Genomic DNA, 27,186 nt, shown 5'->3' with positions numbered 1-27,186 from the left:
TTTTATATGCAACAAAATTTTTATTGCATGCTTGTTTAAGAGGATTGCACTTGACTTATTTAAGAGTTCAATTATGGAATAGGATTCATAGTTAATACGCGACCGATGGTAGGACTGACACTATTCTTTGATAAACAAACGCATGTAAGAATATTTTGTTCAAAAAAATATTTTTAGCCATTTTTAAACAATAAAATAAAATAATTTTTTTTTGTCACAACAAAAAAAGAATAAAATAAATTTCAAACAAAAAAAAATGCTAAAAGCTAGAAGTAGAACGCTTCCTTAAACTTGTCTTCTTTTCTTAAAATAAAAGCGTAAAGAAGAAGAAAAGTATCGTGCGTTTAGCTTAGGAAGATGAGGCTGCATACTCTTGTGTGACCAAAGTTGCTTCCTCTATCTATCGTGTTCTTCGCGTTAGGGTTTGCGTAATTTTCAGATAGAAAAACACTGACATCATTGTCTTGTGCGGTTGCAGAAGATGAGTGAAGACGTGGAGATGAAAGATCAGGCAACGCCTTCACACTCGCTTTCTTCAGTTCCTCCATCTGCATTGCAGCGTAACTTTCTTCCTCAATTCTTTCTGAAACATCATTCCGTTTTAATTTTGCTGAATTTTGAGCTCACTCACAGATTTGAAGGAAATAGCATCAATTATTGAAACCGGTTCGTACTCAAAGGAAGTTCGTCGAATTGCTCGTGCCCTGCGCCTTACATTTGCATTGAGGCGTAAATTGACAGCACCAGTTCTCTCATCTTTCCTCGATTATGTTCTTCCTCCCGCTTCTGAACCTCACACTAGGTTATCCTCTTTTCTCCCTAATCCTAAGGTATAATTAATCTTTTTTTCCTGCTTCAATTTCACTTCTGTAAACATTAGTTATATTTATATCCAAGTTTAGTTACTTTGATCAATTATGTATGTATTCAATGTTTTAATGGATGTGATGGTCTTTGATTTTGTAACTGGCTGGCTGTATAGGAGGGTGATCGAGAGATGGAAGTGGACAGTTCAACATCTACTATTCAAACCCCGGCGGCAAAGCACTTGTTGCCTGAGCTAGAAATCTACTGTTACCTCCTTGTCCTACTTTTTCTGATCGACCAGAAAAGATACGACACGGTTGAGTCCTGTTCCTGTATGTTTAAATTTTAATCAGCTATGCCAATAGGCTGCTGCTCATTATATGCTAAGGTTTCTTTAATTTCTCATTTTAGGCCAAAGCTTGTTCCTCAGCAAGCATTGTTCGGCTGAAGAGCCTGAATAGAAGAACTGTCAATGTTATTGCATCCAGACTGTACTTTTATTACTCATATAGCTATGAGCTCACTGGAAATCTTGCTGAAATTCGAGGGTGAGTTGGGTTCTCATCTGTGTGGTTCAAAAATAAATTCAGGAACAGATTTCTATAATGTTAAGGGGATTTACAGCTGATTGAGATTAATCTATTCCAAAATAAATGGCATTTTTATTTCAGTAACCTCCTTGCATTGCACCGGATTGCTACCCTGCGCCATGATGAGCTGGGTCAGGTTTGTTTCGAACTTGTTGGTTTGTTTCATAGATGGGTCATGTCTTGTACTTACCTGGTGACGTGATGCAGGAAACCCTTCTGAATCTGTTACTTCATAACTACCTACACTACAACCTATATGATCAGGCAGAGAAGTTGAGGTCTAAGGCTCCACGTTTTGAGGCACATTCAAACCAGCAGGTATGGTGGTTTGTTGTTCTAGGCATCAAAGGGATTTGTTTCCTATGGTGAATGCAATCTTCACCTTCTATACCTGGTCTGATTACCTTTTTGAGATGATGCGCCTGTGTTGAACATTCTCAATAATTCTGAGATTTGTTTGTTTAGCTAGTCTAATTTAAATTTCCTTTTGTTTTTTAGACTCTTTTTTACTTGATGTTTGATCCACGTGTTGTGTATCTTTTTTAGTTCTGCCGTTATCTCTTCTACCTTGGGAAAATTCGCACAATTCAGCTGGAGTACACCGATGCAAAAGACTTGCTCTTGCAGGCTGCTCGTAAAGCTCCCAGTGCAGCACAGGGTTTTCAGATTCAATGTAACAAGTGGGCTGTGATAGTGCGTTTGTTATTGGGAGAAATACCTGAGAGGATAATCTTTATGCATAGAGGAATGGAGAAATCTTTGAGGCCTTACTTTGAGCTTACTAATGTAAGTCCACATTATCAACCAGAGTTAGCTACTTTAGTGTCCAGAATAGAAGCGAATTTCTAATTTGTTTATCTGATTATATGTTTGGTTCCTATAGCTTCATCTTGTTATGAAATTGGCACTATGCTTTTTGCATGGAAATTAGGTCCTTGCTGTTTAATTATTTATTCTACCATCCTATGTTAGAACTCTTTCAAAATTATGACGTGGCATATTAAATGCTTGTCACATAATTGGTTTTGTGTGACAACTTTTTTTGTCACAAATACCTCAATCTATAGTGAGATTGCAGAAAGCTTGCTGGTCACTATTTTGAAATATTATAAGACAAACTAAATAATTTATACAATACATGTAAATACTAAATACTCACAATTTTTTTAAAAAAAAAATCATGAAAAACAATTAGTCAGTTTACACTCACAATCACCATCAATCTAGGAGCAATACAAACATAGGAATGAAATGAGAAAAAAAAATGAAAGATGATGGTGAAATTAATAGAAAAGAGAATTACATAATAACTAGGATGTGAACTGTGAAGTCTAAACGAAGAAGAAAAAATAACACACACAAAAAAGAACATAGACCTGTAAAATGTGAAGGAACAGAGGTCAATAGAAGTAACTTTTTTTTTTAGATGACTGAGGAAGAAGGGTCTAAAACCCTATAATGTTTCTGAAGCAAAAAATGCATTAGAAAATGGGTGAGAAATCACAATTTTACCCACAAAAACCCCTAAACAAAGATGTTTCAGGGGTAGAAATGGTTTTTGAATCCCATCACGGTAGTGCTGCTAAAGCACATAGAAAGCCACTATTTTGTGCATGATGGCCGCTGCTGAAAACTACTTCACATTTGAACAGCTTAGTCTCACTTCACTCTGCTGCTCTGCTATGGCGTGCTATAGACTATATCATAAATAAGTGAAATCCTGCAGTAATGCTTTGTTTAACTGAAATTAACACAAATAGAACAATTGTGAACCATGGTTAGATACTACTTTTATCCTAATCTTATTGGAAGAGAAGGAATAGTGTAGGTCTGCTGAAAGTATAGTGGTCAATGAAGAAATTGAGTTCTGCATTTTTAATTTTGATTTCTATTATCATTTCTCACTTTCTTCACACAGCTGACATGGGAAAACTTTTTGGCAGCTTGGATGGGTCATCTTTATTAACATAAGTTGATGGGAGATACCCAATTAGAAAGAAAGTTAATCTGTAAGGTTCAACATTGGCCCTATTTCAGTTTTCAAAGTAATCCAGAGCTATAGTAACTTTTGAATAAGCTCTAATCAACAATTGAATGACCTATTATGAAAATTTCATTAAACTTTTGAATAAAAACTGATGTCTGGGATAACAACCCAACAAGGCTTTTCATCTACGTTGTCACCCTTGCCTTTTATAGTTTTACATTCATTGCAAAATTTCCTTTCTTTAATGTGATTCCATTTTGGCTTCTCTCTATTATTATGTGGGTTTTTCTCATGGAGATTTTATTTTAATATTTGTTTTATGAAATGAAAAATTTATACAAAAAATTGAATTACTCTCTATGTTGCAGTTATCAAACTTTTTTTAAGGGTGTATTTGATTTGCTGAAAAATGAAGAACTGGATAGTACAAAAACATATGTTCCATGTTGGATTTTAATAATGGTCATATAACAGAACAAAACAAAAGATGAGGCACAGGACAAAAGTCTAAATATTTATTACTCTTTAAACCTGGAACAACTCTTGTCTCACACGCAACCCCCAAAGGTAAAAAATATCCATCAATTTGGCTAAACCTTGTCAACACCAATGGTTAACAACCAATAAGCCCCATCAGGTAGTAGTGCCCAATGCAACCCCTTGCTGGCTTGCTCCACCTCCTAAACTACTTGTGCTATGCATTGACCATCAAACAATAGACAAAAAAGAAGTGCTGTGACTCAGCTTCTTGTACTGTGTTGATTTGCTTGTGTTCTTCAATGTGCTTCAAATGCACTGTAAGACTTCAAATTTAGAAAATCTGACAAACTTATTATGAAACAAAAGAGATGATAATGGCAACCATGATGCCATAGATAAATAGTGTTGATTAGAGCTTCAAATGAATAATGCACTTAAAATGCCATATCATTATGGTTTTAATCAGTTCAACTATATTTAGGCACTGAGCTCCAATGACTCTATTTAAGGAGCCATAGTTTCAAATATTTGTGCATACTCGTTTTACCCTGGCTTCTTTTTTTTATGCTTTTTGTCAGCAAAAGTCACAAATGTGTTAAGTAAAAGAAAATCATTGTGCATCTTCCAGTTCTTTTCAGAAGCACCTTATGGAATGCTTTTGAAAGTTGTTCTAGGGGTCAAAATTATGAAAGCCCTTAAACAAGTTTACTTTTGTAGAAATTCAATTATAAAACACATTTTTATGCATGTGTATGGGCCTTTGTTCAATCTTCGATGATTTATCATATGTTATTTCATGTGTTTCTAAATCACAATCCACTGGCCGCCTTCTAAATCCAATACTAAAATTTTGGGTTAAGTCCTTAACCATGTTGGTAGTGTTTAATTATGTTGTGGAATTTCAGGCTGTCCGGATTGGTGACTTGGAGCTATTTAGGAATGCTACAGAGAAGTTTGGTACGACTTTCAGTAGAGACCGAACTCATAATTTGATTGTTCGGCTCCGTCATAATGTCATCCGGACTGGTTTACGCAACATCAGCATATCATATTCACGCATCTCGCTAGCTGATGTAGCTAAAAAGTTGAGGTTGAACTCTGCAAGTCCTGTTGCTGACTCTGAGAGCATTGTAGCAAAGGCTATCCGTGATGGGGCCATTGATGCTTCATTGGATCATGCCAATGGGTGGATGGTATCCAAGGGAACTGGAGATATTTACTCTACAAATGAGCCTCAGTTGGCCCTTAATTCTCGGATTGCCTTTTGTCTTAACATGTACAATGAGGCTGTTCGAGCACTGCGTTTTCCACCAAACAAAGACAAGGAAAAGGAAAATGCTGAGAAGAGGAGAGAGAGGCATCAACAAGAGCAAGAATTGGCTAAGCATATCGCAGAGGAAGATGATGATGACTTCTGATAATGACTTGCTCTTTTTTATATTGCCAGTTGTTGTCAGGATCTCTTTATTTCCTATATTTGCTGCTCATATTTCTGCATTCGAGAACTTCCATTACCATTTCCTTTTTGGAGCGCCAAGTTTTATTTTCTACACCAAAGTTATCTGTAAATCCTTTTGCCTTATTGAGATATTTACTGTTAATTACATTTACAGATCATGGCGACACCGAGTATTTGTTTCCTGTTCGGTGAACTATGTTTTGGGATTTGAGTAAACTAATCAATTATCTAGGACCGTGTTAGTGATTCAGTTCTAAAGTTTGACTATTGAAAAATATTTGCTCATTGACCCATTCCCGGAGCCATTACACACACACACACACACATATTTCCTGTTCTCAGATAAAATTCTCCTGCCCCCGCTGTTTGAGTCTGAGATAGAATTGATTGCCATATCTAAATAACATTTTTTTTGTTATATATTTCAGAGCATCTCTTAAGATGGGTGGGGGTGGGGTCGAAAAGTCATATTTTTAGAAAATTGTAGTATAGTGACAAATTAAATGAACTTGACTGTATATATATATAAAGAAAGGATTGCCTTTAGTTGGGCTCGCAGGCATTCAGCAATTTCTGATTGCTTGAGGGTGCTGTTAGTTTGTCATTTTTTTGTTTGATTTTAAGGTGAAAAAAATACTTGAGATAAAAGTAATTTCATCATTTTTTTAATGTTCGATTTTAAAGTGAAAAAATACTTTAAAGGTAAAAGTAATTTCATTGAAGAGTCATAATCTTTATTTATTTTTTATTATACTTTTATCCATTAAATTTATATTAGAATACGTACAACATTTCTAATTTCAAGTTGTTGACTGTAACTCCCATGGTAAACTTCCTTAAACCTTTTAGTCTGTCTTTCTTTTTTCCTGCTCTTTCCTTTCTGATTGCTTGACGGTGCTGTTATTATAGCATAGCATTGCTTGGTTAGATCAAACTTATAATTTATTAATACTCCACTTAAAAAACGAGAAAATTTTGGTGTCTAATGGACAACTAGATAATTTATTTACTTGTGAAGATTTAGATGTCAAATATCCCATGTGTTATCAGATTGAATCAACGGCGATTAATTGAGCTGCTAGCTACCGGACAACTGACAATCTGTATAGCCAAAATGGAACATGTGGATGTAGCTCAGAAAAAACGACACTGTCATCATTTCCATGTGACCCATCTTACACCGTTTGTTCCATTTGATAAAACCATTTTATCCACAAATAGAGTTACAAACCATGAGATCCATGTGTAGTAGACATTGGGATCTGAGAGAAGCTAAAATAATAAATAAAAAATAGAGTACCAAATGGGCTTGTGGGTTTTGAAACATTCACGGCTCTTATGTTGGGATGGGCATGTGGGTGGGTGGGAAGGGACCTACAAGGGAAAATACTGAAGAGAACGTGGGAATGATTGAATGATGTTCAGACTTGCACAGATAAATAATAAAAATTGTTTCTTGAGTTCTCTCGTCTTGCAGAATCTCACATGTGCCATCGTTGCCTTAGCTAGTCTAGTAGTCCCTTATTTAAACACATAGCTTCTGTACTTTGGAAATGACAATAATTGCAAAAACAAATTCTAGTCATATCATATATCCTTCAACCTCTCATCATTAGGCATTCAGCAAGCAAGAAAAAAAAATGGGCAAAATCATGCTTGTTTTGGGTAGCCTCATTGGATTATGCTGTTTCACAATCACTACCTATGCCTTCTCACCTTCTGGATGGACCAATGCCCATGCCACTTTTTATGGGGGTAGTGATGCTTCAGGAACTATGGGTAAGCCATTCAGACTTAACCTTTTAACACTATATTCTTTTTCTTTTTTTTCTTTTTAAATTTAATCGGAGTTCTTAATAGATTAGTTAAGAAATAAAAAATATGTTTAATAGGAGGTGTAAAATTATGTTTTTCATAACTTTACAGTAAATATTTTTTTTAAATTTTTTTTTACCCTACTACTCTTCCAACATTGAATTTATTTTTTGTGTGTATGAGTGCAGGGGGAGCTTGTGGGTATGGGAATCTGTATGCAACTGGGTATGGAACTAGAACTGCAGCTTTAAGCACTGCCTTATTTAATGATGGAGCTTCCTGTGGTCAGTGCTACAAAATTATATGTGATTACAAATCAGACTCTAGATGGTGCATCAAAGGAAGATCTGTAACCGTAACTGCCACAAACTTTTGCCCTCCCAATTTCGCCCTTCCTAACAACAATGGAGGCTGGTGCAACCCACCACTCAAGCATTTTGATATGGCCCAACCCGCTTGGGAAAAGATTGGTATTTACAGAGGAGGGATCGTCCCCGTGCTATTTCAAAGGTTTGAATACATTCTCTTTCTCTACCTTACTAATACTATTATATAACATTCTTAGCATAACAGTCTAGTAGTGGTGAAGAGTTTGACTAGTTTACAGGAGATCTTAGTTCTAATTTCATTGTTGTCGTCATACACTAGGAAAAAAAAATAACAATATTAATATTGCCGACCTTGTGTGCATTTACATGCTCCTTCCTATTTTAATTATAAGTAAAAATAGAAAACATACTTCACACTTATTATTAAGAAAATCAATTAACAGCATTAAATTATTTTATTTTTAATTAAAAAATAAATATTTTTCTTAAACTATCCATCATTAAAACCTTGATATTAAATATAAATTTTTGCAGTCTTATTAAATAAAAAGTATTTTGGGAAAATTTTATTAAATGAGATGTAAATAATTGAAATTTATTTATATTTAAAAGAATAAGAAATTCTTGTTACTTATATTAGAGACAGCAAGAAGTAACATTTTTATCAATTATTGTTACAGGGTTCCATGCAAAAAGCATGGAGGGGTTAGGTTCAGTGTGAATGGGAGGGACTACTTTGAGCTAGTATTGATCAGCAATGTGGGGGGTGCTGGATCCATCCAATCAGTGTTCATTAAAGGCTCAAAAACTGGATGGATGGCAATGTCAAGAAATTGGGGTTCTAATTGGCAATCCAATGCGTATTTGAATGGTCAATCTTTGTCCTTCAGGGTCACCACCACTGATGGAGAGACCAGAGTTTTCCAAGATATTGTTCCAGCAAGTTGGACATTCGGCCAAACTTTCTCTAGCCCAGTTCAGTTCTAAGCTGATTACAGATAAACCAACCAACGGCTGAGGCGTGCTTTTTTATTTTATTACTGGAGCTGCCCGCCACCCTTCTTCTGGTTTTGATTATTCCCATCAACTCCAAGCCCTCTATCAAGGCATAAATTGTTATCAATAATAACAATCAATCACCATCATATCATCATAAGCTTGTATATCAAATAAACATCTTTCAAGTTTAAATTAATTTATACTATAAATTGTTGTAATATCATTATAGTTGAAGTTCAAGCTGTGCCGCGGGAGTTGGGAAAGTATTAATTCCCTAAATTTTGTGATGTTGTCACTGTTGTGAATTAATTATGTTTTATTCTTAGAAAATATATTTTTAAGAGAAAGAGGAAATGTATTATAGGGAGAAATTTCTAAAACTTTTATTGCTCATATACATAGCAAAGTGTTACAAAAATTTCAAATACTAACATTAATCACACGGCTAACAACTTAAATCTAAATGATAATTAAGAATAATCAAGATATGAATGGTTCTAAATTGTGATTATTTATTTGCTTCTTATACCATCTTTGAATAAATAATGTGAGAAGTACTCAATTCTAAAAGTTAACTCAAGAGGTGAGGATTATTCCTCATTTATATATTATAATTTATCTTTATTTTTAACAAATTTGAATATTTTCCAATAAAGATAACAATTTTTTTTAAAACTCTTTGATCGAAAAACACTCGATCATAAGTCATATGGTTTATAAATCACTGTGAATAAGCTAAAGCTGCTTTTATAGAGTTGTTGGTCGTAAAACATGTCATTGTTCATGTTTTTGTTGATCCCCAACAACCTTGGCCTCTACTTGTTGATGAAACTTGCATATCTTCTCCATATGTCATAATCATCCCACTTGTAGCATTTTGCATCAGGCCTCTACCAACTTGTCCTTTATAGATGATTAGCATTTTCAGTAATAACTAATAAGTACATGGTGGAAAAGCTAACTATTATTATTGCTTTGGTCGTTATTTTAAAAATCTTTTACTCGTTCTTGTTTTTTTCACCTCATTTTGGCATGGAAGCATCCTTCATAGTTTTTTCTTGTTTCGTAAGCCCTCTATGCTCAAGTGCTTGTAATGCATGTAACACTTCGAATCCTTTCATCTTCTTCTGCATATTCTTCCTTCAAATGATCCCAAATTGATTTTGTTGTTTTGATAGTGATGATTATGGTGAAAATAATTTGTGAAACACCAACAAATATACATGTTTTTGTCTTTGTCTTTTCTTTTTCTTTTTGAATTTTTACCTGGACCAAGGTGGGATTGTCAGTAGTGCAGGAACATCGTAATCCTCTTCTGCAACTTCCCGAAGATCTAAAGTCTCTTAAGTATGACTCCAAAGATCATAGCTTTTGCCATCAAAGAACAACTTGTAAAAAACTTACTTTGACTTCTATCTTCTCAAGTCTGTAAGAAGATAACTTTGACACCAATTATTGATTTTTTATGCAAAAAATATATTTCAAAAGAAGAAGAGTATAGTAACAGATGTATTATATGTAGGATTTCATAGAACTTTTATTCATTAACTTTGTATATAGAAAAAATGTAACAAAATTCAAATATTAATATTACTTTAATCTTAAAAAATCAAATCACTAACCTGCTAAAGTAAATGATAAGAATAATTTTTTTTGACTAATAACAACCACACACCATGGCTAAAATTAGTCTTTAACACCTAGAAAAAAATAATTCTAAGAACAATATCTTATCCTTATCTAAATACAATAATATTCTAAAATTTTGAACTATAATAACATTTAATTTCTAAAAACTAAGTTATTCAAATTCAAATTATACATCTATATATTTTCAACAAATTCCCTCAAGCTTTTGAAATCAGAAAAAAATTTGAGAGAGTTTACTAGAAAACAAAACTTGTTAGAACATTTCTATTGAAGATGCATGCTTATATATGTTGCTTAACTTTAAATAATATTGTTTAATTTATTTTACTAAAACAAATGACATAATATTTTTAGCATAAATAATCATTGTTTAATAAATATATACCATGAATAATATTTTTAAAGTATTTTAAGGTTTATAAAATTAAATTAATCACTCATTTTAATAATTTTAGCATTAAAATATATTTATGTATATAATGTTTAAAACATGAGATAGATGACAGTGTTGCTAATATAAACAATCATCGTTTAACAAATTTATATCATAAATAATATTTTTTAAGTATGGTAGGACTTATAAAATTAAATTAATCACTTATTTTAACAATCTCAACATTAAAATAAATTTTTATATATAATCTTTAAAACTACATAAAATTAATATATCTATAAAATTAAAATAAATAAGTATAGATTATAGATACTCTTAAATGTAACAAGATGCTGGTAGAGCTGGCAGAGAATCTAAGTGTGATAAGCACATGACAGGAGTTAATAAAGTGAGAGACACGACATTAGCTGGCACCCTGGCAACTGATGTCTCACAAAAGTACCGCAACGGGAAAGTGACACTTGTTAATTAGTTGTTGTTAAGTTTACCCTTTCAGACTCATCAGTTAACTTGAGCGAAGAATGAAGATGTGATCATACCTACTTACGTACCAATATCTATCTCACTTCAAATCAATCTTCACCGAAATTACGATAAATATCAGTAAAAAAACTTTATAGATTTAAATTGCTTACAGCTTCAAGAATATAAGCTCTCTGCTATAGCAATAGAAGCATCATATATTAATTAGTTAACAGTCTAACTATTGGTTGAACTGAGTGCCTGATAAAAAAAATAAAAAAATTGAAGCATCATTAATGTCATAATGTGCCTTCTACATGTCAAATTTTACCAATGATAATTGACAGACATATAGCTAGGCTGTGTCATAACGTGCCCTCCTTCTAAGACTTGCAGCGGTTTGATCTGCACTTCAAGTAGAAGTATATTAATGATGGTGTGTTAGGCATTAAATCAATAATTTTAATCTTCTCGGTTCTCTTACAGCTGATGGTTCAAGTTTCAGTTCATAGTTTGATTCTATCCAAATGGAATAATACTGTATTGGTTTGAAGCCAAACCCACCTAACCTCTCATTTTGGGATCAATATGTTTGTTCAACCGAAGACCCCTTTCCGGTTACACATTTCTAATTGGAATGCAAGCAAGTAAAATTGTAGCGCAATATTCCCAAAATAAACTCGTTTTTGTTAGAAAGCAAAATATTATTTATAATGCCTTGAAAAAATGTATTGAACTATGATTAAGACAAGATGCCCCGTATTTGTTGAAGCAAAACCACCAACCCTTCATTTCAAGGGTCCACCGAACACCCATATTTGCGCTGCCTTTCTAATTGGGACTCAAGCAAGAAAAACTTTAGACTTGGCAATATTCCTAAAATAAACTCGTTTTGTTAAAAATATATATCATTATGCTATTTATAATTATAAGGGAATCGGGTCAAGTAATATATAGCAAGAATGCAACTTTTATTGTCATAAAAAAGAAAAGAAAATACAGGAAGGGCAGCTAACGTTTGGGAATCTAACCAATAGACAATTCCATCTTTTAATTAAATGTCAATAATTTCACTTACTTAATTAATTTGTTTGTATTCAGCATTTAATTCATGAGAGGAAAAGAGGAATTTAATTTAGAATAAATTCTAAACTATTCTTTCAAAGTTAAGGTGTCATTGCATTAATTCTTAACTTATTTTGATCTCTAGATTTTAATTTTTGAATAACATATTTTCATCTTTAGATGTAGGAAAATTAAATTGAACTCATCAAAATACACGTACCATTAAATTAAATACTAAACTTACTAAATAGTAGTATTGGAAAAATTCGTCACTATATTGAAAATATGCAACTTTAGAAATAAACGTCAAAGGGGAAGAGGTAGCCAAAATTTGAGTTCCATATGTTTGGGATTTTGCTTTTGTATTACTGTTTGCTTTTAAAAGCAACTGTACCACATGCAAATTTCTTTTTATTTAATAGAAGATGCTTGAAAACACTGCTCGACTAACAGGGTCGTAGATCAACATATATGCTTAACAACCATACACTCGTAACAACTCCAAGTTTCCCGTGTCACCGCCTCGTCTCTACAAATACCATTCTCGTTAATGTGAATAGAAATATGGCAGCTATTGCTACAGTTATTATGCTCATAACTATGTCCCTGGCTTCTCTTGTGAGTGCACTAAATGTAAATTACTATGAAAATACGTGCCCCCATAATGTAGATTCCATTGTAGCTGCTGCTGTTCACAAAGCAACCATGAATGACAGAACTGTCCCAGCTGCTCTCCTTCGGATGCATTTTCATGATTGCTTCATAAGGGTATGCAACTTTTTGCTTGTCCTAAATTCAAAAAATATTCATATGGGGCAATGCAAGTAACATGCCTTTGCGTGTTAGTTCAATTTATTTTGAAAAACTAATCCTCTTCAAAACATGCATGCACTAACATCGTAGTAGTTAAAGTGGATACGTATAAAACTGATCATATATTTACTCTTTAATTTTTATGTAAGGGTTGTGATGCCTCTGTACTTCTGGAATCAAAAGGTAAGAATAAAGCAGAAAAGGATGGACCTCCTAACATTTCTTTGCATGCATTCTATGTCATTGACAATGCTAAGAAAGCAGTGGAAGCCGTTTTCCCCGGGATCGTATCTTGTGCTGATATTTTGGCTCTTGCTGCTAGGGATGCTGTTGCCCTTGTTAGTGTCTCAAACAATTGCATATAATTTAATATAATTATATAGTAATCATAATTGTATTTAATTATTATTTTGAGATACTTTTTTGTCAATCCCTCTGCAACAAAACCATTTAGAATCTTAGATAAAATTAATATTAGAAATTTATTTACTTATTGCCTTTGTGTGGATTTAGTCCGGAGGACCCACTTGGGATGTGACAAAAGGAAGAAAGGATGGAAGAATATCAAAGGCCACTGAAACCAGACAACTGCCGGCTCCCACCTTCAACATCTCCCAATTACAACAAAGCTTCTTCCAAAGAGGCCTTTCCTTGGAAGATCTTGTGGCCCTCTCAGGTACTATTGAAAATTTTAAATTACGAATTCAATTGCAAAAGATCTAATAATGAAAATGAACATGTTAAGTTCTGCATTTACAGCCACTTATCATGATTTCATATATATTTGCTTAATCAATTCCTAACATCCTATTTCTTAAACAGAAATGAAGTTTCCATTAGTAAAATAACCATTGCACATAAATATTTTAATATATATATATGTGTGTTTTAGATTTTACATTTAATATATTCAAAAAAAAGCTAAAAAAATAATTTATTAAATTATAAGTATCCAGTAAAATTAATTGTTGAAGTAATTATTTGTTTAAAAATATAGAAAAACAATAAAATAACAATTTATTTAAAAAAGAATAAAAAGAAATTTAATAAATATATGTATGCATGTTTTATAGTCAAATGTGCGTTAATATATAATAATTTATATATTTAAATATAAAGTTATACCTCTTATATATTAATTAATATATAAATCATTAATTTTCTCATTAACTCCTTTACTTTTGCTCCTGTTAGATGAGGCTAAATGCCTAAATCCACTGTCAAAAGCAGGAAAATCATGACAAAACAGTATTCTTTAAAAAAAAATCTTGTTTTTTGGGGAGGGGAGTGTTCATGAAATATTCTTGGATGGATAGATAAGGCAACTTCGGATTGTAAGACGACAACTAATTTTATTGCGTGTTACTATATATCGAAATAAATAATTATTTTCTCAGTTTTTTAGAAGAAAAAAAACGACAATTTAGTTTTCTAAAATTAATCTGTACAGTAAGTGCACTTAACCAACAGATCAATGTATGTACAACAGAAACTGACAGTATGACAAAAAATTAGAATAAGAAAAACATGTACATGTTACGAACCTTAGATTTTTTGTGCTACCTTAATTTGTACAGACATGTGTGTGTATATATATATATACTAGTATATGCTATATGGTCTAGGAAAATTGAGGGAAAGCCCTCATCATCAAATTCAAAAGCAAATTAATTGGCATAAAGAGAAGGAAGAGCCATCCTGCTTGTGAAATTGAACCTTCCCCCATGTGTGCTGTGGACTTAACTAACTCATGTGCCTTTTTGAACATTTTGCTATATAGAATGAAGAAGGAATATAATGTGTTGTTTTTTTCAATGTTTTACTTTTTTGTCCGTAATTTGTTGCACAACAAGCCTCCTTGATCTGTTTGTGGTGAGAAAGCACAAGTAGATATGCCCCTCCAGCTCTTCCAACTGCTCCAGAAAGCTAGACTCATGCTCATGAAAATCCCTCATAACCTGCTTCAGTAGTATCTCACTCTTCCCATTCCTCACACAAACCTCAGCAACCACTTTCCTATGCTCCACTTCATCGTTCAACCTCTTCACCATCCTACTCATTGTGTCCAAATCATTGATCAGAACATAAACCCCTTTTGCAGCCAAATCAAGTTGCTCACACAGCCTCTCTTCACAATTATTATTATTATTATTAGAGCTAATTGACATAAACCTTTGACGACCCTTCTTCACGAACAAACCAACCAACCCACCCACGATACTAGGCGCAGCCACCAACCCTACAATGCTATGAAAAGCAAACACCAACAAAGCAACAAGAACCACACTATGAGAAGTAATAAGAGCAATCCCCGCAACCTTCTTGCAAACCCTCTTTAATGTCAACCTCCTTCGAATTTCCTTACTCGTTGATTTCAGTCTTTTCAAGAGTTCCACGTATCTGTCATGAATGTCACGGAACTTCACGCTGCTAATAGCAACGGACAAAGGGTTGTTTTGCAGAGCAAAGGAAGCGAGCTCTCTATAGATTACACCCTTGGTGTCATCATCATCAAGCACCGTTTTGCTTAGCTTAACAATTCTCGTGATTCGTCGATAAGAAAGTCGCATTGAATGGATGGCTTCAAGGATTGTGTCACAACAACGACACGCTTCTAAGCTGGCTTCGAAGTAGTCCACAAGAAGATGATGAAGCTTCAATCTCTGTGTTATGTTTGCTATCATCTCTTGCCGTGGCTCTAGTAAATACTCCGTGAGTTGCATGCACAAAGGAATTGAAGAAGAAGAAGAAGAAGTTAGCATTTTGGTGCTTGTCTTTCCAATCCCCCCTTGTGCTTTGTTGCATATTTCGATGTAAGACTTTGTTCTGAACGCTTCCAAATATTCTTCATTCACGCTTTGCTTCTTACACAATCTATCTTCCTCACATTCCTTCCGTGATCTACCTGTTTATATAATTTGCATAACAAAAAGGGAACAAATTCATTATTAGCTAGCTAACTAATTATTGGAGCAAATTATGTGGATAATATTACTTTACCAATGAAATCAAGCATTTAATTGACAAAAACAAAAGGAAAGCAAACAACAGAAGCTTAAATTAATGATTAATTAATTAATGCTTCCAACATACCTCAAAATAATGCAAAATATATCTGAGCACATTAATTAATGCAATTGATCATGACGGGAAAGAGGAGCTAAAGTATGAACTATATGTTATAAGAAAGATGTTTCTTATGTTATATTTTATGTATAATAACTCCCACGTTCTGTTCAAACTGTTAAATTTGCTTAACTGTTTTTATGTTATATGAATTGAAGGAAGAGAGGAGTTGAGAAGAAATTAAATAAACTTGCCTGTTGTTCTTCGTAGAGAACAAAGCCACCCCGTACATGTCATATCGCGCATATATAAAGAAGAAATCAATGAGAGATCTAATTCTGTGTTGTTGTGTGGACTCGAAATCTAATTAACTGGATGAAGGAATTATGGCACCGAAATATATATATATATATATATAGAGAGAGAGAGAGAGAGAGGTGTTTTGTATTGCTTGATTGGGGAGAAGTTAAGAAGAAAAGGAGAAGGAATCTAGTTGGCAGTTAGCTCTACCACAAATGGTTAATTGAATGGCTTTGCTCACACGTTAGCGTACCTCACACGATGTGTTTTCTCACGTCAACACCAGGCAGCTCCTACCATAAGCTTAATCTATCCATTTTCATTCTATTCCCACGCAAATTCAATTCGTTAGAGAAATCAGTATTTGTTCCATGTGAAAAAATTTATATTTTAGGATATATATTTTGTTCTATGACGAGTTTTTTTTATCATTATCGTTTTACTCATAATATAAAACATGTTGGTATATAAAAAGAACAACAATTCTTAAGATAATAAACAAAAATCAATCATTTCATGAGGTTAACTCAATACACATTACTTAAGAAATTTTTTCTATATTAAATTAAATTCATATTCATTTAAAAAAAAATTCCTTTGAACTCCGTTTTCAAATATAATTAACTTCTAACAACAGCCTTTTGTCAAAATTCTGCCAAATTGTCGCCTAAATTTATTTATAAATTTAATTGTTTGAACTTTGAAAGGGTCATGTGGTTAATTATTGCTTAGTACTCCAGTTATTTCGTGTGGGTAGGGTTCTGAATTGAAGGAGGCGTTAAGGTTTGCATAAATAGATATATAGATTGTGGATAAATTTCGAAAAATGGTGTTTGCTAGCGAGTAATTGATAATTGATAACGAACGCGCTTGTGTGTAAGATATGGAGCACAGGTGGCGCAAAAGCAAGATACTAACGTGGGGTCCTATGATTGTCATTGGATATATATCTGTTTGCCACGTGGGCACGGTAATGATTGCAGATGTTACGTAGCAGCTTGATGATGGAGGTAAGAGATTCTTCTAAATTGAATAATCCAATCATCATTCATCACAAATATTCATCTGATTAAACTCAGACCATGAATAACAACCCATACTCGTGCAACCGATGTCCCTTCCCTGGTTTTTGTTTGAAAAAATAATTGCTTTTTTTTCAGAATAAAATCTTAAAAATTAACAATTAAACAAATGATTGCTTTTTTTTTTAATTGCGTCTTCTTATATTATATCAAACTAAAAAGTATTTACTATCAACCATTCACACAAGGAGTTACTTGTATTATTTTAACAAGCCATTCAAGGTTTAAATCCTAATTCAACGTTAGATATAAAATAAATTATGTTAAAAAAAATACACACCTTGTGAAAGTCATCATTTTTTAATTACCAGAATTACTTCGTAATGAGAAGAAAAAAAACTAAAAATTGTTTTTTCCTTAGATAAGATAAATTTTAATATTATTATAGGGCTATAGGGTGTATTTCACACCTTACTTTAATAACATAAATTATTTGACTAATTTATAAATTGGCTTCACCAAAATAAACTTTTTTTAGGGTTCACCAAAATAACTAAATGTGTGTTTTTATATCATTTTATATTTTATATTCATCAACTAGCATATTAATTAATCTGATGAAACACCTTTATTTTTTTATTAAAAATGAAAAATTAATTCAATCAATTAACTTATAAAATTTTAACTTTCCAGTTAGTAGCTTTTGACATACTATAAATTACCAACTAACTTCTGAGTTTTAAGCTAATTTATGAGCTAATTTTGTTATAAACACTCAAAATCTTAATTAATTTTAGTTTTAATTTTAAATTTTGATTACTAAACATGAAATACTAAGCATTAAATAATAAGTAATAAATATTAAACATGACACATTAAATATTAAACATAAAATGTTAAATACTAAATGTTGATTATAATATATATACTCTCAGCATATTTATATAAACAACCCAACTTTTCTACCTCGATCTTAGGTATAACTCAATTTAATTTTCCTACAATGAGTTTTTTTTTTTTGTTAAGCAACCCATTAAGTTTTTTTTAATCATGTTATTGTTATCTCAATCACGTACTTTTCATTTAAAAGGCTCCAATCCAAAATTTTATCTAAGGAAATCAAGTTCAATATCAACTAACAATTTGTTGATAAACAATGATTAAATAATTCACATTGCAGATGCTCTGAGACTACGTCTACTTAATTGACACTTAAGTTATAAATTATAATTTTAAATATTATTAAACTTGAGGGTATTTATTATATTACCTTGAAAAATACTCACTTTCGTTCTTAAGTTGTTAGACGTCGACAATTAGCATGGAAAAATTAAAATTTTGTTGCATTTCTTATAAATTTGAAGACAAAATTTTAATTTTTTATCTTTCGAGGATCTAGCTGTCAATGCCTAACAAATTCAAGAATGAAAATAAGTATTTATCATATTTTTTTCATCTTGTAACATGTAATCTTACCATCATTTAACAACTTATTTAATATTTCTATATATTTTAAAATTTTAAATTATCTTTTATTTTGATACTAAAATATATTTTTGTCTTAATTTTTATTACCTATATTTTAAGTTAATTCTTTTAGCAAACAATACCTCTTGAGCATTCATCAAATTACACATAACTCAACATTTTTTTTTGTTTTTACATTAACTCTCCTTTAAGTTTAAAACCATTACACTAATATTTTCTTATATTTGAAAATATTACATACACCCATCAAACATTACACTAAAACTTCTATAAAGAAGGTGAAATTCATAATTAAAAAAGTAAGAAGTATTTCTTTAATTATATAAAATCTCATGAAGGATTTTTTTCACAAAATAACAAAACCTCTTGGAGGTAATAGTACTAGTAATGGTTAAAATTTACTTTTTTCTCTCTCTTGAATTTGATATATATTTCCACTTAATCTTTTAAATTATTTATATGCATATGTCTTATAATTTCGAAGCAAAGAATCCTTAATTTGAAATTAGGATTTAGGAGGATGATTTTTTCCTTTTCTCTGATCAAATTAAAATATCTAATAATACATTATACATAAATGAATCGAACAAATGTCAATTTACTTAAGAAATTCATATATCTATCAACTCTTTGGACCTTATTAGCATTTAATCATTTTGTAATCCTAGGTCAAAGGTTACGGGTGTTCCCTAATTCACTCGATCAAAGACTAATTTTATTTACGATTTCAAAAATTTTTTGCATACAATAAAAATTAAATACGAGTTATCTCGCTAAATAGATCTTTTTACTCATGTGAACGCAACTCAAAACCTTACACAACTGCCTAAATTCTTTATTGGTATTTAATAATAATACATCTTAATACATATAATTGAGAAACAATATGTTGATCTAGCTAATAATACAACAATTATTTTAAAACTTGGTACGTAAATGAAGCGATTGAAAGCAAAAGCAATAATGTATATGATAATTAGCGGGTTCTTAATGATAATTGCCGTTGGTACTTAATGATTATTTTTTGGAAAGAGGCAGCTAATTTTTTTTATAGACCCCTTAGAAAGAGCTCGCTAATTATTATTAGTATCCATAATTCTAGATCATAAGTCCAACGGCAATTGGCAAGTATCCCATACTACTTAACGCCAAAAAAAGAAGAAAGAACTGTATTTCTAGTTCTAGAATCCAAAATAAGCCTAATAGATAAGAGTTTTTTTTTTTTTTTAAAGAGAATAGGTAATAGTTTTAATTGAAGGGAGAGTTGCTACTTTTCGTTCATGTCTTTAATTAATTGTTAAATATTTATTAGTGATGGTTGATAGGACTTATTGTTATTTAGATTTAAATCACCAAGCAATTACAAGTAGTTAAATAAGTACTTTTTTAGACAAATACTTTATAATATTAGAAATACGTTTAGTTTGATTCATTTTATTAATAAATAAAACGAAAGTACGAAACAAACATAATTGTTTTAATTATAAATTTTACTTAAATCCTAATAAATTAATTAAAGAATTTAATGTCTAAACAATGACAGTATAAAATAATTTTATTGTGTCATTTAATCACAAATTATCATTTTAATTACTTTAAAATAATATTTTAAAAGTTAATAAAATTTATGATAAATGATAAATTTAATTAAATGAACTTAAAAAATATCTTAAATGCATAACCATTTTTCTCTTAATTCAAACTTAAACAGAAGATAATTGGGATAAATATATGACTTAGTGATCCAATTGCAGAGGTAAAATTACCGGTTTACTAAACAGTAGATATAGAAACAAGTAATGAATAGACGAAATTTGAATCAAATTGAAGGCTAGTTCAGTTGTTGTTGGAAGTGACAGCATTAGCAATATCAATGACGAAACGGTAGCGCACATCATTCTTAGCAAGGCGCTCCATAGCCTCGTTGATTTTGTCTGGTGTGATTAACTCAATGTCACTCGTTATATTGTACTTTGCACAAACCTCCAACATTTCCTGCGTCTCTTTTATTCCCCCTATGATCCCACCTTTCACTGATCTCTTGCCTGCATTTCACCAATAATGGTCATCAATCAAATCTGTTTTCATTTTTTTTAGATTTATATATCTTTTTCTTACTTAAAAAATAAGTTACTTTTATTTTATTATTTAAAATTTATTTTTTATCCAAATATTTGACATTATATTTGTCATTAAGTGAGACATGAAAAAATACTAGATACTTAAATGAAAAAAAATATATTTTAGATATTTTAGATAATAAAATAAAAATGATTTATTTTCTAGATATAGAAAACATATTTAAGCTTCTTTTTTTAAAAAAACCAACCAACTAAACACAGGAAGGAAAATTAAGGTTATATAAGTTACCAAATATCAATGGGAAAGCAGGCAATTGTAAAGGCTTGTCTGGTGCACCCACGAGAAATAAGGTTCCATTGACTTTGAGCAATTCCAAAATAGGCAAGAGAGAGTGCTCTGCCGAAACAGTGTCCAATATGAAATCCATGCTTCTCCTTGCAGCCTGAGTGTCACAAGAGAAACCAAATCATGTCAAACCATATATTTTTTGGACCAGAAGCTATTCCGGAAGACAAAAAGGAAGTACAGTAAGCAACTCAGAATGCCGAAAGCAATAGCCCATTTCTAAATTGCCTTGGCCCATTATCCCAAAGCCCAAATCTATCTTACCATATATATCTTGGATCAGAAGCCCAACATATTTGAATCAGAATATTTTTCCATATTCATAAATATTACTTCCTTCCTCTCAAAAATAACAGTGATATTAGATTCCAATATTAATTTATATTAACAAAAAAAAAGATAATAATAATTTTATAAAATTCACCTTATATTATTATTAATTTATTTCTAGATTTTATAGTTTATCATTTATATATAAAAATATAAGTAAAAAAATAATTAATTAAGAAAAGAAAATGACAATTATATATATTGAAATAATTCTTTTTTGTTTTTACCCAACAAAAAGAATGAAGGAATGTGAAATGTAGAGGATAAGAAACCTGTAATTGTTTAGGATTAGAGCTGAGAATGAAGTGATCAGCACCCAAACGCTGCTTAGCTTCTGGTTCTTTGGAGGGAGAAGTGCTGATGACGGTAACATGGTGGCCAAAAGCCTTGCCAAATTTAACAGCAATGTGTCCAAGGCCTCCCAGTCCAACCACCCCAATCCTCTTCCCCGCTGTTGCTACCAAATCGTGCTCTTTCAAAGGACTGAACACTGTTATTCCTGCGCATAGCAGAGGAGCCGCCGCATCCATTGGTAGGCTTGCCGGAATGTGTACCACATATCTACACATCCAATGAAAATATTTTTTCATAGACAAAGTTCAAAACCTTACTTTACTTATTTTAATACTGCCAAGCAGTGTAGTGGGGCTTGTATTGGTTGCCTTCAACCACCACCGCCATGCCTTTGAAAGCAACGTGAATTTCAAGATAATGTCTTCTTCAAAGTATCGATCAATTTCATTTATGGATAATAATATGGTACTCTAATAAAATACAGTATAAAAAAATTAACTACAAATATGTATTTAATTAGAATTATTTCACGTATATTTCAAAACAAGTAAAAGTATTGAAATGAGAAAAATGGTCTCAATAAAGAATTTGTACGGACAAAAGTTCAAAAAATTGACTTCAAATAATAGAGTGATGAATGAAGGAAGCAACCTGTAATCCGCGACAAAGATTTGGGAGTAGCCACCATAGGTGATGGTGCCATCCCAGAAGATTCCATTGTAGACAAATTGGAGGTCTTGGCAGTAGTTTTCCTGATCGGTCTTGCAGTGGTGACATTCCAAGCATGAAGCCGCCAAACAGCCCACACCCACTCTGTCTCCTTCCATGAACCCCTTCACATTGGTCCCAACCTTAGTTACCTCCCCAATGATCTCGTGTCTATAATAAACAGAATGAACATTAATTAGTTAGTTTGAGAGAGGAACATATAATACTAATGTAAATACTTAATTACCCGGGTACCACAGGGTACATAGTGATGCCCCATTCATTTTTAGCACAGTGGAGATCCGTGTGGCAGATCCCACAGTAGAGGATCTTTATTGTCACATCGTTCACACCGTTCTGCCGTCTTTTGAAGCTGTAGGGGGTAATCTTGCCCGACGAATCATGAGCTGCCCACCCAGATACGCTCACTGTGTGATTCGCTCTGCTCTCAGCCATAACTAGAGAATTAATCAGACCCCAAATTAGACTTGCATCAACCTTCACATTTTATAGAGGGAAACAAAATAAACAATATTCCAATTCTTTTCCCAAAAAAAATTAAAAAATCTTAGCCCATTTCCTGCACCATGACATCTCTCTTGCGTGTTACGCATGCTCTTTGTTAATATTGGATATATCTAGTTAGTTAGGTTAGGACTTTGGAGTAGTTGTTACCCCGATATTTCATGTATTCTCTAATTATAAATTATTTTTGATATAATTTTTTAAAATAATTTTATAACAACCAATAAACTTATAATAAATGACAATTTTTTTTATTGAAAGATTTCATAAAATTATTTTATATTGTTATATTTTTTTCTCATATTTTAATTCTACTATTCCATTCATCCCAAAATAAAGTGTCATATTAATTTTTTTAATATAATATTAATTAATTTGTTCTATTAATATTACTAATAAATGTTAATTTAATGTTTTAGTGTAATATTAATATCAAAATTAATTTTTCAATATAATATTAATTATCTTTTTACTAATATTTCTAGCAATTTATTTTTAAATAACCTAGAATGATATTTATGTAGGGACGGAGGAGTATTATACATCAAATTAGTTTTATTTTCTTTATTTTTAAATGATGATAACTAATTTGATTCTAAGGTCTGATGCACATTATAGTCAAATTTTTCCATTAATAAGCTGTCTTTTATTATTTTTATTTTATAATACAAAATTTACTTATAAGAGTTATTTTGTATTTTCTAAATACAATACTGGTTGTTGTCCGAAAAATTATATTATATATTTATTTCGTTAAAGACCTAAACTAGTTCACTAGCAAATAGACTTCTTAGTAAACTGGTAGTTGACGGAAGCTGCCCAGAAATTGTTAAATGGTGGGACAGTGCATGTGAGTAGGAAAAAAGCATAGTCGAGATAGAACTAATAATTTTTTAAAAATAATTTATATATGTATATATTGCATAAAAAATAACTTTTTTTTCTTGTGTAGTTATATATGATTCTCACTGTCTCTCAAAAAAAAAAATATGATTCTCATTAAATGTGTATTCAATAATAGTTTAGTTATTATTTTCATGTAATTGAAACTAAAAGATTAAATATTAAATAACTAACATTATGATATAAAAGTGGTGTAGATCGATTATATCTTTATTGATATTTTAAATAATTTTTATTACATTTATTAATCAACAATAGACAGAATTAGTATATAAAAAGTAATTATAGAAGAGACGTGACCATGTCTCATTTAATAGACATGATCTGCTATCAGTTAAATAAATTTTATTTAGGTGTGAATAGAAAAAAAATAATGAAAATCTTATATTGCTTGGATCGAGTCAAAATGGAACAAAGGAAAAAGAAAATGGGAGAAGTTCATGGGTGCCAAATAAAACGAATTGGTTCATATCGTGACAGGGGAAGAGCCAAGAGGGAAAAGAAAGTTTCCCTAATCTCAAACCATGGTTCCAATTCCAAATGAACAATGATAAACTAATAAGTTAAAACAACAACGATCATCATACATAACCAATTTCCATCATCAAGCAAGCATATAATATGAAATCAAATAACTACCCATAACAATTTTTTGTAGAAAATTTTAATCACATACAAACTAATTAAATAAGTACATAACATTACCAATTGAAGCCTAAACATCCTCTCCCACCTTAGATTGTTCGAAAAAAAATTAAACCAATCCTTTGCTCCACATAAAACAATCCCTCTGTTATCAAAGTTCGAACATTATTCTTTTTTTTTCTTGACTTCTCCATGTTTAAACGTGAGAGAAGAGAATATTATTCATGGTTGTTGACTGGTGCAGAATCGTCAAGGTAAGAGTATGCGAGAGACAGAACCGAGACGTATGTTACACACACTGTCCTTAAGGATTTATTCGCATAGTGCACAAATCCCTCAGGATATAGCATATCCTTCCTAAGAACAAGGAACAAAAACGGACAAGAATAAAAAAGAGAGTCCACAGAGAAAGAGAAAGTAAAAGTGAAAATGTTTTTTATTTTTGGTGTGTTTGAAATTGAAGGTAGAAGACGGTATTTATAGGATAAGAAAAGCATAAAAAAGATCAGAAAATAATTGAGGTAATTAGACCGTTTTAATAACAATAGAAAGAAACTAATAAAGGTAATATAATGTTTTAATAAAAATGAAAATAAACTAATTGAGGTAATTAGACCGTTTAAATAAAAACAAAAAGAAAATAATTATGATTAAAAGGATTTTCAAAAATTGAGGTAGAGCATAATCTAGTATTAAATATGCCATTTGCCTTGTATGCATTTCAAATTCAAATCTTTTGAAATACTTCAAAAAAAACACAACAATCTCCCACATATTTCAAAAGGTTTTAAACGGATAAGAAAGGAAGAATGAAAGTTTATGGGTTCTCCTCTAGGATATAGTGTTTCACAATGTAGTTGATGTAACATACTATATAGACCAAAAAATGCTTAGTGTATGTCGATTGTTTAACAATCACATTACACCCCCACAAATCTTGTTGTTATCATTGGTTTGCGCTAATAGGCCATGCGTGTGCTCGATATTCATGACTACTATAGAGATTTCACCACTATCTCATGCAAGCGGCCCCACTTGACACTCATTAGTGATGTCATCAAGTGTATGTTGCAATCATACACCACTCATAAGGGACATGAAATTTATTAAAAGCTTTAAGCTTCACCTCTCATTAATGCAATATCTAGTGTTTTCTCACACCATAGGAATGGATTAAAATTATTTAATTTTAGCACTAGAAAAACTAACAAGTAGCTTGTTTTTACCCATATGAACCTTCTTCATGGGATCTCCAATCACAATGGTTAGGTTACCATCACTTGTTTGTTTCAAGTGGCTTAAGTTTCATTCCCTTCGATGTTTTGTATATCAGTTTCTTCCCTAGGGGTTTCGTCAGAGGCTCTGCCAAATTCCCTTTTGACTTCACATAGTCAATGGAAATTGTTTCATCATTTAGCAACTACTTTACCACATTACATCTCAATTGTATATGTTTGTTTTTCCCATTAAAGGTTTTTCAACCACTTAGCCTTACTACCAGCCAACTCCAAAGCTACAAACTTTGATTCCATAGTTGATCTTGCAATTATGGATTATTTGGCTGATCTCCATGCAACCATATCACCACCAAGTGTGAAAACATAACCACTAGTGGATTTGTCTCATCTGAATCTGAGATCCAGTTAGCATCATTGTACCCTTCTAGTACAACAGGAAATCCACTATACTAAATACCATATTTTATGGTACCTCTCAAGTATCTCATAAATCTCACAAGAGCTTCTCAATGGTCTTGATTAGGACTATGAGTATATCTACTCGGTCTACCTACTGCATATGCAATGTCTGGTCTTGAAAAGTTCATTAGATGCAGTAGACTCCCAATAATTTGGACATACTAAGTTTGATCAATAAAGTTTCCTTTATTTTTCTTCAAGTGAGATTTAACATCATAAGGGGTACTTACTGGGTTAAGGTCATAGTAACCAAACTTTTTAAGGAGTTTTTCAACATAATTCCTTTGGGATAGTAGGATACTATCACCTTTCCTTATAATTCTAACTCCCAGGATAACACTTGCTTCTCCCAAGTCTCTCAAGTCAAACTTTGAAGTAAGAAAAGTTTTAATCCTAAGGACTCTATTAATACAAATACCAAATACCAACATGTCATCCACATATAAACAAATAATCACATTATCACTATTCTTAGTTTTTGTATAAACACATTTATCAGCTTCACTGTATGAAAAACCATAATCAAGCAAAGCAGAGTTGAATTTATCATGCCACTGTTTTGGTGCTTGTTTAAGTCCATAAAGGGATTTTAATAGTTTGCACACTTTGTCCGCTTGATTAGGTATAACACAACCTTCAGGTTAAGTCATATAGATCTCTTCTTCTAGATCATCATTCAAAAAAACAGTTTTTACATCCATATGGTGAATCACCACTTATGTATAAAAGCTAAAGCTATCAACACTCACATAAAGGAAATCCTAGTCATGAAGGCAAAAACGTCAAAGTAATCCATATTTTGTTTATGAATAAACCTTTTAGCTACCTACCTAGTTTTATACTTATTGATAGATCCATTAAGGTTGTACTTCTTCTTAAAGATCCACTTACACCCTATTGATTTAGTTCCTTAGGGGTAGGTCCACTAAGG

At 31.7% G+C, this 27,186-nt stretch overlaps 5 protein-coding genes across 6 annotated transcripts; 3 read left to right on the top strand and 2 right to left on the bottom strand.

The window, feature by feature from the left end:
* Nucleotides 1-279: 279 nt before the first annotated feature.
* Nucleotides 280-5,616, top strand: LOC114394063 (probable 26S proteasome non-ATPase regulatory subunit 3). Of its 2 annotated transcripts, none has more exons than XM_028355613.1 (9): nucleotides 280-386; nucleotides 479-560; nucleotides 634-830; nucleotides 983-1,123; nucleotides 1,219-1,355; nucleotides 1,479-1,533; nucleotides 1,605-1,715; nucleotides 1,944-2,183; nucleotides 4,770-5,616. In XM_028355613.1, exons 2-9 carry the CDS (start codon nucleotides 482-484, stop codon nucleotides 5,280-5,282), a joined length of 1,473 nt encoding a protein of 490 aa, XP_028211414.1. In that variant the 5' UTR covers nucleotides 280-386; nucleotides 479-481; the 3' UTR covers nucleotides 5,283-5,616. The 2 variants fall into 2 exon arrangements, with proteins under 2 accessions (XP_028211414.1, XP_028211415.1); XM_028355614.1 differs by having other exon boundaries at nucleotides 320-377.
* Nucleotides 5,617-6,784: 1,168 nt separating this feature from the next.
* Nucleotides 6,785-8,745, top strand: LOC114392564 (expansin-A11-like). Its single transcript, XM_028353749.1, has 3 exons — nucleotides 6,785-7,102; nucleotides 7,327-7,648; nucleotides 8,148-8,745. Exons 1-3 carry the CDS (start codon nucleotides 6,964-6,966, stop codon nucleotides 8,452-8,454), a joined length of 768 nt encoding a protein of 255 aa, XP_028209550.1. The 5' UTR covers nucleotides 6,785-6,963; the 3' UTR covers nucleotides 8,455-8,745.
* Nucleotides 8,746-12,601: 3,856 nt separating this feature from the next.
* LOC114392453 (peroxidase 64-like) lies at nucleotides 12,602-13,690 on the top strand. Its single transcript, XM_028353599.1, has 3 exons — nucleotides 12,602-12,805; nucleotides 13,000-13,188; nucleotides 13,364-13,690. Exons 1-3 carry the CDS (start codon nucleotides 12,602-12,604, stop codon nucleotides 13,571-13,573), a joined length of 603 nt encoding a protein of 200 aa, XP_028209400.1. The 3' UTR covers nucleotides 13,574-13,690.
* Nucleotides 13,691-14,472: 782 nt separating this feature from the next.
* On the bottom strand, nucleotides 14,473-16,306 carry LOC114393001 (UPF0496 protein At1g20180-like). The gene is made up of 2 exons (XM_028354256.1): nucleotides 16,171-16,306; nucleotides 14,473-15,755 (listed from the first exon to the last, which is right to left on the bottom strand). Exons 1-2 carry the CDS (start codon nucleotides 16,220-16,222, stop codon nucleotides 14,662-14,664), a joined length of 1,146 nt encoding a protein of 381 aa, XP_028210057.1. The 5' UTR covers nucleotides 16,223-16,306; the 3' UTR covers nucleotides 14,473-14,661.
* A 4,138-nt stretch (nucleotides 16,307-20,444) lies between these two features.
* On the bottom strand, nucleotides 20,445-23,004 carry LOC114392814 (probable cinnamyl alcohol dehydrogenase 6). Its single transcript, XM_028354039.1, has 5 exons — nucleotides 22,733-23,004; nucleotides 22,429-22,656; nucleotides 21,756-22,044; nucleotides 21,097-21,250; nucleotides 20,445-20,771 (listed from the first exon to the last, which is right to left on the bottom strand). Exons 1-5 carry the CDS (start codon nucleotides 22,939-22,941, stop codon nucleotides 20,563-20,565), a joined length of 1,089 nt encoding a protein of 362 aa, XP_028209840.1. The 5' UTR covers nucleotides 22,942-23,004; the 3' UTR covers nucleotides 20,445-20,562.
* Between the last annotated feature and the right edge of the window lie 4,182 nt (nucleotides 23,005-27,186).

The sequence above is a fragment of the Glycine soja genome, chromosome 17, assembly GCF_004193775.1.
Source record: "Glycine soja cultivar W05 chromosome 17, ASM419377v2, whole genome shotgun sequence".
NCBI classification, from domain to species: domain Eukaryota; kingdom Viridiplantae; phylum Streptophyta; class Magnoliopsida; order Fabales; family Fabaceae; genus Glycine; species Glycine soja.
Note: the sequence above shows the minus strand (reverse complement) of the source record. Positions and strands in the feature narration are given on the sequence as shown.

Coding starts and splice junctions, on each gene's coding strand:
- LOC114394063 (XM_028355613.1), top strand. CDS start 482: ATGAGTGAAGACGTGGAGATGAAAGATCAGGCAACGCCTTCACACTCG. Junction 1,534..1,604: donor GCCATGATGAGCTGGGTCAG/GTTTGTTTCGAA, acceptor GACGTGATGCAG/GAAACCCTTCTGAATCTGTT. Junction 1,716..1,943: donor AGGCACATTCAAACCAGCAG/GTATGGTGGTTT, acceptor TATCTTTTTTAG/TTCTGCCGTTATCTCTTCTA.
- LOC114392564 (XM_028353749.1), top strand. CDS start 6,964: ATGGGCAAAATCATGCTTGTTTTGGGTAGCCTCATTGGATTATGCTGT. Junction 7,103..7,326: donor TGATGCTTCAGGAACTATGG/GTAAGCCATTCA, acceptor GTATGAGTGCAG/GGGGAGCTTGTGGGTATGGG. Junction 7,649..8,147: donor GTCCCCGTGCTATTTCAAAG/GTTTGAATACAT, acceptor TTATTGTTACAG/GGTTCCATGCAAAAAGCATG.
- LOC114392453 (XM_028353599.1), top strand. CDS start 12,602: ATGGCAGCTATTGCTACAGTTATTATGCTCATAACTATGTCCCTGGCT. Junction 12,806..12,999: donor TTCATGATTGCTTCATAAGG/GTATGCAACTTT, acceptor TTTTTATGTAAG/GGTTGTGATGCCTCTGTACT. Junction 13,189..13,363: donor CTAGGGATGCTGTTGCCCTT/GTTAGTGTCTCA, acceptor GTGTGGATTTAG/TCCGGAGGACCCACTTGGGA.
- LOC114393001 (XM_028354256.1), bottom strand. CDS start 16,222: ATGCGCGATATGACATGTACGGGGTGGCTTTGTTCTCTACGAAGAACA. Junction 15,756..16,170: donor TTCTCTACGAAGAACAACAG/GCAAGTTTATTT, acceptor TTATATAAACAG/GTAGATCACGGAAGGAATGT.
- LOC114392814 (XM_028354039.1), bottom strand. CDS start 22,941: ATGGCTGAGAGCAGAGCGAATCACACAGTGAGCGTATCTGGGTGGGCA. Junction 22,045..22,428: donor ATCTTTGTCGCGGATTACAG/GTTGCTTCCTTC, acceptor TTGGATGTGTAG/ATATGTGGTACACATTCCGG. Junction 20,772..21,096: donor TGCTTTCCCATTGATATTTG/GTAACTTATATA, acceptor GGTGAAATGCAG/GCAAGAGATCAGTGAAAGGT.